This window comes from Talpa europaea (genome assembly GCF_964194135.1).
Source record: "Talpa europaea genome assembly, chromosome: 13".
Classification (NCBI taxonomy): Eukaryota; Metazoa; Chordata; class Mammalia; order Eulipotyphla; family Talpidae; genus Talpa; species Talpa europaea.
Window position 1 is genome coordinate 32,608,515 of NC_140080.1, and position 14,400 is coordinate 32,622,914.

General features: G+C 39.0%; 1 protein-coding gene across 1 annotated transcript in view; it reads right to left on the reverse strand.

The window, feature by feature from the left end:
* Positions 1 to 14,400, reverse strand: part of SIL1 (SIL1 nucleotide exchange factor) — a gene marked incomplete at its 5' end in the record, with an annotated part of 153,464 nt that overhangs the window by 77,421 nt on the left and 61,643 nt on the right. The window contains one exon of the mRNA XM_084252564.1: positions 10,758 to 10,878. Within this exon, the coding sequence (XP_084108690.1) occupies positions 10,758 to 10,878 (121 nt within the window). The remainder of the gene's footprint in view (positions 1 to 10,757; positions 10,879 to 14,400) is intronic.

Consider the following 14,400-nt stretch of genomic DNA (forward strand, 5'->3'; position numbering starts at 1 on the left):
GGAAAGACATAGCTATAAATAAGACACTTCATGAAAAAGGAGGAAATGGATGGGTCACACAGAGGCTGACCAGGATTACACAGGTAGAAACAAGCCTGGAAAATCTGTGCAATGTTGCTCTCTCAGCATGTGCCACAGCAGAACCTGCTGAAAGACATTGGGCACATGCACATAACATGTGCTGTATTCATATTCTTCTAGGAAAGGGACCAGCAGGGAACTGAGCTTCCCAAGCATGTCCCTGACTTGACAAGCCAGCCTGGCTTCACAAAAACAGTTTATAAACCTTCACATCTGTATGACCAATCCCTGGTCAGAGAAGATGAAGGAAACTTGACAAAGTTCCCTTTGATGTGTCAACTTGACAAAGACATGAGTTTGAGATACCAAGGATTAGAATCAAGGCCAGCTACCTTTCACAGATAGCCTCCAAGAAAAGGGAGGAAAGAAACCCAACATGGATGTTATCTCAGGAACCTAGCAAAGACTATAGAGTGATATTTTCCAGAAACTTCCCAAATAGTCCATGCTATTCCTCCTGACTGGAGAGAAAGCATTCATGGGGGTAGTGGGGATGGTAAAAGCCACTAGCATTCATTTTGGTTCAATGAAATGAGTAAGAGGAAGAATTTTTATTCTTATTCAGTATGAAAAATTGTGATATAGACAAAGAGAAGTGTGGACTGTGGACTGCATCTGACAAGAGTGTCCAGCTGCAGGTGGGTAAAGGATTACCTAAGAGATATCAGAGGTGGGTTGAGGGAGGGGATATTCAATTGCCCTGCTCCAGGTGAGATGAGCACATAAGAAAGTCTCATAGCCCAAGATCCTAGCAGACCTTGGCTCTCATGAAAGGGATATGCTCGCAGAGCTTTGCTTATTCAGTCTTTGATTTAACCTACAGACCCTTGAGGGCCCTGAGAAAAAAGCACTTGTCTTCTTTAAACTTCAGTCTCAAATGAATTAATAACTAATCACTCCCATTTATTGGGCACTTAACCCTGATTTGGGCACTGTGTTAATCCCTTAAAAGTATCATTTCATTCAAATCATAACAAGCCTAAAAAGTAGAAGAATCCTTCTCAACACAGCATTATCCACTGCCAACTGCATGGGGATGCCATGGCCCTCCACTTCCTCCTAACAGGGAATGCTAAGGACAGATATTTCTTGACTTATGATGGAGTTATAGCCCCATCTTAAGCTGAAAAAAATTCATCTAAGTAAAAATCCATTCATTGCACCTAATCTACCAAACATCATGGCTCAGCCTTACCTACCTTAAATGTGCTCATAAACTTACATCAGCCTACAGTTGGGCAAAGCCATCTAACACAAAGCCTATTTCATAATAAAGTGCTTAATATTGCATGTAATTTAGTAAATATGTGCTGAAAGCGAAAAATAGATATAGTGGGATATAAAAACACAAAGCACAGTATCAAAAAAAAAAAAAAAGCTAGTAATACAGCACACTGTAGAGAACCAATTGTGCACCCTTGTGCTAGCATGGCTGACTGGGAGTTGGGGCTAGTTGATCTTACCCTGCATCATAAAAGTATCATACCATGTATCACCAGGCCAGGAAAAGTCAAAATTCTAAACTCTAAGTATGGTTTTTATTGAATACGTGTTGCTTTCACACTATCATAAAATTAAAATATCTTAAGTCAAACCATGATAAGTCAGGAACCATTTCTATTTAGGGCATAGTGTAAACAGATTATCTACTTCCTCTTCTAAGACTTGGTCAGCACTAACCCCAATATGTGTTACTATCTATTTACTGTCATAAGTCCCATTCTCCCAGGTCATCCATCATTGCCCACTCTCAGACCCAACTACACACACACACACACACACACGCAGATGTGTGCACCTGCACACACTCACACAAACCATCTTCAGTTGGTATTCTCAATTGATTCTTCACTGACAAAATTAGACATCACCAAGAATCCCCTTGTCCTGCCATCACCAGCTCTATAAACCAACCTTCACCTCAGGAGATGACAGTATCCTTTTCCCTAGTTAAACTAATACTCCATATCCTACTTGCCTTTCAAAAGCTTTAATACTCATAATTTTATCACTCCCACCCTGCCTGCATCATTAATTTCTCCCTTTGATCAAATTAAAACCATTACCACACCAATACTCCTTTAACCTCATGGTTTCTATTTATTATGCCTCTTCTCTGCTCCCATTCAGACTAACACTTTATGAATACACTGTCTTCACTATCTATTCTTACCTTCTGACTGCTATTTACAAGGCTGTTTGCTCTAATCTGGATTCTGTTCTCACAACTCTTCTAAAACTGCTCTTCAGTCAATAATAATTGATGGCCAATTTCAACGGACTTTTCACTCACGTCATGTTCCTCTACCTGTAGCATTTACCCTGTTTACTCTCCCTCCTTGGAGGTGCTGGCACTGATGCCCACCTGTCCAAAGCTTTCCTGGACTCTTGTTAGCACACCCTCCTGGTTCTTTCCTGTCCTCACTCCTTCTTGTTCTCTTTTGCTGGTTCCTCATTTCCTACCTTAATTCTATATGTTATAACGCCTAAGAATTAATCCTAGACAATCTTCTCTAATGCTACTCTCCCCACTGCTTCCTTTTAAATATCTATGTAGCAATGATGGCCAGGTTTACATCTTCATCCCAGACTTCTCCCCTGAGTACCAAATAGATTCTCGTACAACTCCATCTTATTGCATCCAAAGCATAGGTATTGATTATTCTCTCCATAAATTTGTCCCATTGCCAATCTTTTCTATTTCAATAAATAGCACCTTCAAGTACATCCAACAGGACTAGTGGATAGGCTGCTAGGGATTAGGCTTAATGGACTATCTCCATCTTTCAGAATCTCTTAAATCTGTGGGATCACCAACTTCTTTGACAATCTGATGGAAAGCTGTGGGTCTTATCCCCCCAAATAAGCAGATAGGTAAATTACGGTAACAATTCTGGATATAAGCGCTGCCCATTAGCACGGGTTCCCATTCCAGTACTAAAGAGTCAGGAAAACACTGTGAAGAAGAAATGGAAGAGCATAAGATAAGGTACAACCCAGGAGGAGGAAAGGAAGTCACCAGCAAAGGCAGCCAGAGGCTCACTGAGCTCATCACCCCGAACCCCCATACTACCTTGTCATTACCTTTGAGTTTCTGTTCACACAGGTTTGCCATTGAGTATGGATGTGGAGAAGGAAGAGGACATGTCCAGCAAGGCCTGGAAGCCATTCTAAGGCAGAGGCTCAGAAATACCCCAAAGGAGACAAGTGAAAAAGCAAGAGTGGGGACAAATATTTCTCTTATGTCTTCCACAGACCACATGGAGGGCCCTGCTATCTATTCTAAAAAGACAAAATAATAATTTCTTTGACCAATGATCTACTATCAAGTATTAGAAAAATAACTTCTTATAGTATATAAACCAAATTACAAAATTCCAAATTAATGAAGTTCCTACTTCAATATTCTTAGGAAAAAAAAAAAAAACCCACAGGCTTTTATCTAGAAAATAAGACTTGGTTCTGATGAGAAAAAAAGACAAAGTATTTTGAGACAATGAAATATGTGTGTATGTGTGTGTTGTAGCAGGTGGATGGGCTGGCAGGTGCTACAAAATGAGATGTGACTCTTTCTTAGATGGTTGTGAGAAAGAAATCATTATATGATCTGGACCATGTAGGTACATCTGGAGAAATGGGGTAAGATAAAGTTTCCCTCCCAATTTGGGGTGACAGTAAGGAGACCAAGTATCTTTCTATCTTTTGTCTTATCAATAACAATACAAGGCTTGAGCAATGAAAACTGCTCATATCTGAACATGTTCCTTCTGTCAAGTAAACGACAGGTAAGAACTGGGTCATTTTCTGACTCATATCCAACTGCAATATATTATTAAAATAAAAAAAATCAAAGTATTAAGTAATTTTAGTACAAAGTACAAAGTAACACTAACTCCACTCAATCCATAATTGATTCCCAATACTAACAAGTATTAAAACAGGGGCAGCAACTGTAAGAATAATGTAATATTTTAGGCTTTGCAGGGCTTATGGCTATAGTCCCAACTGCCACTGTAGCAAGAAAGCAGCTACAGACAATATACAGATGAATAAGGATGGCTATATTGCAATGAAACTTTATTTATGGAGACCACAGGCACATGAAAGTGTGCTTCCGACTCGCCATTTTAGAATAGGGATCTTTGCTTCAACAAAGACTGCTCGAAACTGGGAGAGGGCTGGCTCCACAGCCTAAGGTGGGCTGGGAAGCCCCCTCATGCCAGGCCCCATCTGGCCAGCAGTCGGAACCCTGACGGGGATCTGGCAGCTACCACCAGGGCAGACCATGGGCGCAGAAAATGCGCTTCCAACTCGCCGTTTTAGAATAGGGACCTTTGCATCAACCAAGACCGCATGGAACTGGGAGAGGGCTGCCCCTGCAGCCAGAGGTGAGCTGAAGGCCCTCAAAAGCCAGGCCCCGACTGGCAGGGAGTTGGAGCCCAGAGGGGGATCCAGCAATTTGGAGCCCAGGGAGCAATCCAGCCACCTCTCCTCGAGAGCAGTCTGTGGGACTTCAAGACACACCTTTGGAATCAAACAAATACAGAAGGAGGAGATATTCTGTGACAGCGACCACTAACATATTCATAGTTCCACTGCCCTACTGGACTTCTGGTCTAACAGTATTTGACTTGATTGGACCACCAGATTCTGATATCTCAGAAAGAGCACACCAAAAAGATGCTGGCCAGTACCAGCAACACAGTGTCCCAACACATAGGATAAGTTAGAAAGCAAGCAGCAGGGAGAAGAAAAACTACAAGCAACCAAGCAAGTCCTCAGGGAAAAGACACACCACAAAAAGAAAATCACCCACCAGATTGCAACAACAGTGACTTGGAAGAACTTCTGAGCCTTCCAGAAAGAGAATTTAATATTGCCATGATTAAAAAACTGACAGAAGTCATTAAGGAAAACAACAATAAGGGAAAAATAATCAATGATCAGAAGAACGAAATTGAGTCCCTAAAGAGGGAAGTGAAAGAAATACAGGAGATCAAAGGATTAATGGAGGAGCTAAAGAACTCTGGGAAAAGCAGTGATAGCAGAATAGATGAAATGGAAGAAGGAATAAGTACGCTCGAAGACAGAAATAAAAAGAACCAAAACAGAAAAGGAAAGAGAAGTATGAATGAAGAAGAATGAAGAAAGACTTTGGGAACTATCTGACTCCATGAGGAAAGGAAATATAAAAGTTATAGGAATCCCAGAAGGAGAGCAGAGAGACATAGAAACAGAGAAAATATTCAAGGAAATGACTGAAGAGATCATCCCAGACATAAAGAAGGAGCTGAAAATAGACATACAAGAAGCAAGAAGAACACCAAATTTCCATGATGAACGGAAAAATACAGCAAGACACATAATAGTAAAGCTCCCAAGAATCCAAGACAAGGAAAAAATAATGAAGATGACAAGAGAGAAGAAACAGATAACCTACAGAGGAAAACCAACCAGGCTGACATCAGACTTCTCCGAAGAAACACTACAGGCAAGGAGAGAGTGGAGGGACATAGTCAACAGACTCCATGACAACAAATGCCAACCAAGAATAATCTATCCCGCAAAGCTTTCCTTCCTCTATGAAGAAAGAATAAGGACCTTCCCAGACAAACAAACTCCAGAGTTTCATTACAACTAAACCCCCACTCCAAAAAATACAAGGAGTCCTAAAGCCAGAAACAACTGAGGGATGAATAAGAATGAAACAAGACAAATAAATAAATAAACAAATAAATAAAACAAAACTAGAGAAAGGACAAAAAAATGGCAAATACAGACGCTAACATATCAATATTAACCCTAAATGTAAACGGACTAAACTCTTCAATAAAAAGACACAGAGTTGCAGGCTGGATTAAGAAGCAAAATCCAACCTTTGGCTGTCTCCAGGAAACTCACTTAACTACAAAAGATAAAAATAGACTGAAAGTAAAAGGATGGAAAACAATCCTACAAGCAAATGGACCAAAAAAGAAGGTAGGAACAGCTATACTTATATCAGATAAAACAGATTTTCAAACTCAAAAAAAATAAAAAGAGACCCAGATGGTCACTACATTATGATCAAGGGGACAATACTTCAAGAAGAAACAACACTCATTAACATTAACATATACTCACCAAATGAAGGGGCACCAAAATACATCAGACAACTATTATCATCTCTGAAAACAGACATCAGAGAAAACACATATGTTGTAGGAGACTTCAACACACCACTATCAACAATGGATAGATCAACGAGACAAAAAATAACTAAGGACACTAAAGCTCTAAATAAAGATCTAGAGCTCATGGGCTTAACAGACATCTATAGAACATTAAACCCAAAAAAATCTGAGTATACATTTTTCTCAAGTGCACATGGATCATTCTCCAGGATCGATCACATACTGGGACATAAGACAAACATCAACAGATACACCAAGATTAAAATCATACCAACCATCTTCTCTGATCATGAAGGCATCAAACTAGAAATAAACCATAAAAGAAGGCAAGGAACTCTCCTACCTCATGGAGATTGAAACCCACAGTACAGGAAGACCAATGGACTAATGAGGAGATCAAAGAAGAAATTAAAAAATACTTTGAGATGAACAACAAGGAGGACACCAATTTCCTAAATGTATGGGATGCAGCAAAAACAATAATAAGAGGAAAATATATAGCAATACAGGCTCACATCAAGAAACAAGAAAGAACTCAAAGAAACAACCTAATCTCAAAGCTCAAAGAACTAGAAAAAGCACAAGGAAAAAACCCCAAAACCAGGAGAAGAAAAGAAATAATACAAATCAAAGCAGAAATAAATGAAATAGAAACTAAAAAAACAATCCAAAAGATCAACAAAACGAAAAGGTGGTTCTTTGAAAAAATAAATAAAATACACAAACCCTTAGCCAGGCTCACAAAGGAAAAATGGGAGAAATCACAAATAAATAGGATCACAAATGAAAGAGGAGAAATCACAACAGACACAGCAAAAATCAAAAGAATAACCAGAAACTACTATGAATAGCTATATGGAAACAAGCTCAACTATCTAGAAGAGATGAACAAATCCCTACAACTCTACAATTACCCAAAGCTAGATAAAGACATAGAACACCTTAAGAGATCAATTAGAAGCAGCGAAATTGAAATGGTAATCAAAACCCTTCCCAAAAACAAAAGCCCAGGACCTGATGGATTTACAAATGAATTCTACCAAACATTCAGAAGCAAATTAGTGTTTATCCTTCACAAACTCTTTCAAAAAACTGAGAAGGAAGGGATAATACCAACAATGTTCTATGAAGCCAACATTACACTAACACCAAAACCAAACAAGGACAACACACACACACACAAAAAAAAAAAACCTATAGGCCAATCTCTCCAATGAACATTGATGCAAAAATCATCAGTAAAATTTTAGCTATTAGAATCCAACAATGTATCCATAAAATAATTCACCATGACCAAGTAGGATTTATTCAGGGACACAAGGATGATTCAGCATCCGAAAATCAATCAATGTAATCCAATACAACAAAAAGAAATATAAAAACCATATGATAATATCAATAGATGCTGAGAAAGCTTTCGACAAAGTACAGCACCCATGTATGATTAGGCCCTTGAAATTCTTGGGATACAAGGAACATACCTCAACATCATAAAGGCCATCTATGACAAACCCACAGCCAATATCATTCTCAATGGCGAAAAGCTGAAAGCATTTCCATTAAGATCTGGAACAAGACAAGGATGTCCACTCTCACCAGTGCTTTTCAATATAATACTGGACGTCCTAGCTAGAGCAATAAGACAAGAGAAAGACATACAAGGAATCCAAATAGGAAAGGAAGAAGTCAAGCTATCAATATTTGCAGATGATATGATAATATACAGAGAACCCCAAAAACGCCACAGAAAAGCTAATTAAACTAATCAATCGGTTTAGTAAAGGGGCAAGATACAAAAATAACACGCAAAAATCAGTAGCCTTCCTATACACAAACAATAAATCTGAAGAAGAAGAAATCAAGAAAACCATCCCTTTTATTATTGAAACAAAAAAATCAAATACTTGGGAATAAACCTAACAAAAGAGGTAAAGGACCTATACAAAGAAAACTATAAAACACTGTTAAAAGAAATAGAAGACACAAAGAAATGGAAAGACATCCCCTGATCATGGATTGGAAGAACTAACGTTATCAAAATGGCCATCCTACCAAAAGCAATTTACAGATTCAGTGCTATTCCAATAAAAATTTCAATGACACATTCTTCAAAGAAATAGAACAATTATTGATGAAATTCATATGGAGCCACCAAAAACCCCGAATAGCCAAAGCCCTGCTGAAAAAAAAAAAAAGAAGGGAGGTATCACACTCCCAGATTTCAAACTATACTACAAAGCCGTAAGAATCAGAACTGCATGCTATTGGAACAAGAACAGACACACGAACAATGGGCCCAAATAGAAAATCCAGAAATAAACCCACAGATTTACGGTCAACTAATCTTTGACAAAGGAGCAAAGACTATGCAATGGAGCAAAGAAAGTTTGTTCAATAAATGGTGCTGGGAAAACTGGGTCGCTACATGCAAAAGAATGAAGCTTGACTACTACCTCACACCATGCACAAAAACCAACTCAAAATGGATTAAAGAACTAGACTTAAGATCTGAAACCATAAAATACATAAAAGGAAATATAGGCGAAACACTACATGACATGCACATCTTTACAGAAACATCACCCAAAGCAGTGACAGTGAAGGCAAAGATCAACAGCTGGGACTACATCAAATTAAAACACTTCTGCACAGCAAAAGAGACAATAACCAAAACAAAGAGAAACCCCACCAACTGGGAAAAAATTTTTGGGCATAATACTAATGATAAAGGACTGATCACAAAAATCTACAAACAGCTGATGAGACTCAACAAAAACAAATAATCCAGTCAAAAAATGAGCAGAAGAGCTAAAAAGAAACTTTCCAAAGAGGCAATGCAAGTGGCCAACAGGCATATGAAAAAAATGGTCAACATCACTTGCAATCAGGGAAAAGCAAATCAAAACGACAATGAGATACCATCTCACACCAGTGAGAATGGCACATATTTAAAAAACTAACAACAATAAATGTTGGTGAAGATGTGGAGAAAAAGGAGCTCTCCTGCACTGCTGGGTGGGAGTGCAAACTGGTCCAACCACTATGGAAAGCTATGTGGCGATTCCTCAACCTACTAAAGATAGAGCTTCCATATGATCTAGCAATTCCACTCCTAGGTATTTACCCAAATGACACAGAAACATTAATTCAAAAGGGCACCTGCACTCCTATGATTATAGCAGCACTATTTACAATAACTAAGCTATGGAAACAACCCAAATGCCCAAAGATAGATGACTGGATCAAGAAGATGTGGTATATATACACAATGGAATATTACTTAGCAATCAAAAAAGATAAACTCATGCAATTTGCAGCAACATGGATGGAGCTGGAAGGGATCATGCTCAGCGAAATAAACCAGAAAGAAAAAGAAAAATACCAATGGTCTCACTCATAGCAGGAATTTAGAAAACCTAAATAAGGGACCAGGAAAAAGACTAACTATAATAAAGAAAAAAATCAAAATCAACAAGCAACTATAAACCAGAGACACACTACAGGGGGCAAGGAGGAGAGGAATGATTAGGGTCAAAATAAGGGAGTGCAATTGCATGGGGAATATAACCAAAATGAAAATGCATACATTGTGCAAAAATGAAAATTGATGTTAAGAATTATATAAAATAAAATATTAAAAAAACTTAATGGGCACTGAAATTTTATTTTCATGTAATTTTCAAAAGTCATGAAATATTATTTTTTGCTTTGTTTCCAACCATTAAAAAAAAGTTAACTTTTGTAGGTCATTCAAAAACAGGCAGCAGTCCCAGGATGACCCACAGACCCTAATTTGTTGGTGCCTGTGTTAGAAACTTTGTGGCTGGTATTTATACTGACCATTCAAACTGCACAACTCTAACAGACCCTGCAAACTCACACCTCAAACTCCTCCTTCATGCAGGCAATAGCAGAAATATTTGTAATTCAAAGCAAAGGACAGAAATATAGGGACTATAAATTGTCCAAAATCAAATAAACTGAACTGGTCATTAAAAAAATAAGGCAACCTCTAACCAATGAAGGACTTTTACACTAGAATAAATATGGACTAACAAGAGGAAAAGTTACTCTGAATTAAAGACTTTAAAATGCAATTTTATTGTTCACTAAGGAAGTATTACTGCAAAGCAGAAGGCCTAACAGGCCTGTTTTAATGAATAGATGACTCATCTGTAATCAGTGCATTAATTGTTGGGATTCAAATGGGTGCTCTTAAAGTACTGGGGAAAAGAGCTTCATTTTTAAAGCAGGTTAAGCATCCCCCCTACAGCCTTTTTTTAAAGTATCAGTTTGCTTTGCAAACTATTTCTTTCCAAAGACTACAGAAGTAAACTTCCATAAAACCCTGACAGATTTATTACAAATTCTAGGCTATTCACTTTCAAATTTTTTAAAAAGGCATGTGAATTGGGATAAGAAACACTACACTGTCATTATTTTAGAATTAAAAAATATTAAAGCTGTCACTTAGCCTCCTGGTCCCCAGGGTTGATACTGTACCTTCTTCCTTTTCTTGAGCCTTTCAAATTGTTTTGGAACTTGTCTTCATATTGGAGTTTCACTTCTCTTGCCCCAGTCTGGAGATTTAGCCGCACATGAGATCCTGCAGGGACAGCCTGACCTAAAGCAGAGAAGACAGAGGTGTAAGGTATAAGAGATAAGATCAAGGTATACACTCATGAGGTATAAGGTCCTCCTTGGGACACTACAATAGAATGGTTGGTAACAAGTCAACAGAACTTATTAGTTCATGAAGGCCAGTTCATGAAGTCTGCTGTGTTCAGTTACCTGAATCCATCCCTCTCTCTTACACACTCACCACTCACGTATACTCCATTTCTAAATCATATCAAATAAGGGAATGGGAGAAGGTATACAAAGGTACATGCACTTCATTCTAGAGTCCAGAGTTCCTTAGTTCGAAGCTGCATATTTAAGTTCTTTTGTTTAAATTAAGCTACAATAAACCTTTTGGTGTGTGCAGATGAATGGTGACTATCTACTCACCCTTCAGGACATGATCACATTACTGCCTCCACTATGACACTTTTCCATCCCCTCCCCTGAAATCCACAGAACTCCAAATTGTTATTCCAGTAAGTTTATACTCTAAAACCCTTAGCTAGTTAATCAAACTCTTTCTATGAGGCTCTACCCTCTCTCAGTACAGGTGCTGTATCACCTCTTTCTTGTTACCCCAGTCATATGCCATCCCTTAACATATAAAATTTGTGGCATTTAACATTTATGAGATGGGACCAGGAAAAAGGAAGAGGCTGGAAGGCAGGAAAACATAGCAAATGAAGGAAGCAGGGAATCAGAACCAGAGAGAAACCAAAACCTATTCCTAGCTAACTCAGAAGAGCTGATCACATGCTACAATGGAATGTTACATTCATTCATTCATGCAATTGATATTTACTAAGCAACTACTATATACAAGGCCAGTGTGGTATGTACTAGGAATACAAAGAGGAATACTCATGGCAACGGGGATAGAGAATTTCAGGAAAGAGCTCTTCAGGAGATTGATAATTTAAAGCAGAGAAGCTGCTCTGACATCTCAACTCTGACTCTGCTTTCTCCTGCCAGAGGATGGCAACACCTTGCTGATACTGAGGAGCTTGATTCAAGAACCAAGAAAGGATGACAATCTGAAAAAAAAAAAAAATTCCTTTTAGGGTAGCACACAGCACAAGTGCTTTCAGACAATCAGACAAATCTCGAGCATGAAACAGTAATTACGGTGTAAGAACTCAGATTTTCTCAATTGTGGAAGGACCATTGTGAATTCCACCTTCCACCAACCACTGTACCTCCACCAGAGAATCAAGCTGCCAGGGGAAGTCCATGCCAAGACATGCCATTCTATTCCTGCCAGCCCGCTTTGACAGGGCGTTTCTGTATCTGGCTAAAAAAATAAATGAGAAGTGGGCCTCCCCAGTGGCGCAGCGGTTGAGCGCTGGGTTCTGGGGCTGCCCGAAGCCTCTGCGATGTCGGTTCGATCCCCGGCTGCTCCCCGGCCACCGGAGGAGGGTCCCGCATGGCGCACAGACCTCTCCTGCCGCCTGCTGCTCCCCTCAGCAGTGTACTTCGGTCCTTCTGCCTGCTCTGCTCCCCACTCTGGTGAATTCTCCCACCCTCCCGTGCTTCTGACTGTGCCCAGTGCTTGTATAAATAAATAAATACTTATAAATAAATAAACACAAATGTTTCAGGCTCCAAATTTTAAAAAATAAATAAATAAATAAATGAGAAGTACACCAGAGTGTATGTGCATAATGATCCACTTTCTAGCCCCAAGCTCATTCCAAATGCTCCTATGATTTAAAAATATATATATATGTCCAGAGCAGAGTGAGGAAACCTTGGGGGTGGGGAGCAGTTCCTGAATAAGATTGAGGGTTAAATGAGGCAGAAAACTGAAGAACCTGATTGAGAAGAAAGGGAGTCCTAAATAGATGAGCCTGGCATGGGTAGGATCAGACACAGAAACTGACAGGCTGCTGCTGGAGAAGCAAAGTCAGAAGGACTAGATGGGTTGTGGAGGTTGTTAGCTTAGCGCATCATCAGAAGCCCAAGATGGAATAAGAAAAGAGAGCTGGTGACTGAGAAATTTGATTTTGGGAGGAAATGAGGCCAAATATTGGCAAGAATGACAAAGAACTAGCAACATCTATTCCTATGATCATGAAGCAAAGAGGTAAGTTTTTTAGCAGAAATTTTATATCTAACCGTATGAATCAGGGGAAAGGCTGTTTTACCTGGAGAAATAATAATAACAAAACAATACAGTAGCTTCTTGGCTGAATGCTAAGAGCTGGTCATCCTTGATATTTTCCTCTACATGGCTGGCCCATACCCAATCTGTCTCTAAAAGCTTTTGATTTCCACTGTTACATTTCTCCTGAATTCATACTCTTCCCTCTCTCCTCCTCAACACGGCTCTTGTCTGAACCATCACCATCTCTCTCTGGACAGTGCCACAACCTTCCAAACTGGCCTCCTCATCTATTCTTATCCACCAGTTCAACTGTTCTTTACAATGAATTCCCCGCTCCCCCAAATATAAATCTGACTATGTCATTCCTCGTGCTTCAAACCTTTTAATGGCTTCATATTGTGATTAGAATCAAAATGAAAATCCTCACACTGGCCAATGAGGCTCATTAGAATTTAGACCCTGTTTATCTCTTCAGTGTTGTCCATTCTTCAATCCCATGCTCTAAACCACACTGGCATTTTCCACTCCATGAAAGAACTGTGTGCCTTCCTACCAAAAAGTCATTCCACCTGCTATTCCCCTTGCCCAGAATGTTCTTTCCAACCTCAGCCTCCCTCTCCACATCCTTCCAATCCTAACTAAGGGTTACTTCTGCTAATTCCTCACTTGAGATCTGGTTGCCCATAAAGGTTTTTACAACACCAAAAACCTTTTCTTTACAGCACTTACAATAATTAGTAAGTATATTTTAATATTCTTACTTTTCTGGCTAACAATAATGCTAGCTTATCCCCAAGATCTATCACATGACTTATCATAGAGTAAATGCCCAACAATTATTTGCTAAGTGAAAATAAAATTGAAATAAAATCCGAATTGATCTAGAGAGGTGTAGAAAGGCCAACAAGGATATTTATTAGAGCAAGCAGATTCATAATTAGCAGTCATGTTACTATCTATCTTTAGAAGTAATACTACTACTAGCAATAATAATAGTATCTTGACCAAAGTTAAGACTTCATAACTTTCAGAACACAACAGGTTGTACCATGCTAAGCTAGCCAAGGAAGAGACTGGGATCGTTTGTGAATCAACTTATTTTATTTGGGGAAAATTCCAAAATTACTCCCTTCACATAAGCCACCACAGGGTGCAAGAGCAACCACAATAGCATTAACTTAAAATACAGGTTACGCTCATTTAAAATACACGAAACCACCATGGCAGGAGCAGCAGCAGAGGCAGCAGAAAATACAGTATTTCAAAGGTTTCCACCCCATTGGAAAAAGGCCAAGTTAGAGTGTGTGCTCTGACCTGCATCCTTCTAAGGCTTCTGTGAGGAGGAGAAGGAACCAAAACATTGTGGAAGAATAGAGCAGAGGCAAAAAAACCAAAGACACAAGCAGGTGAAGAGTTATA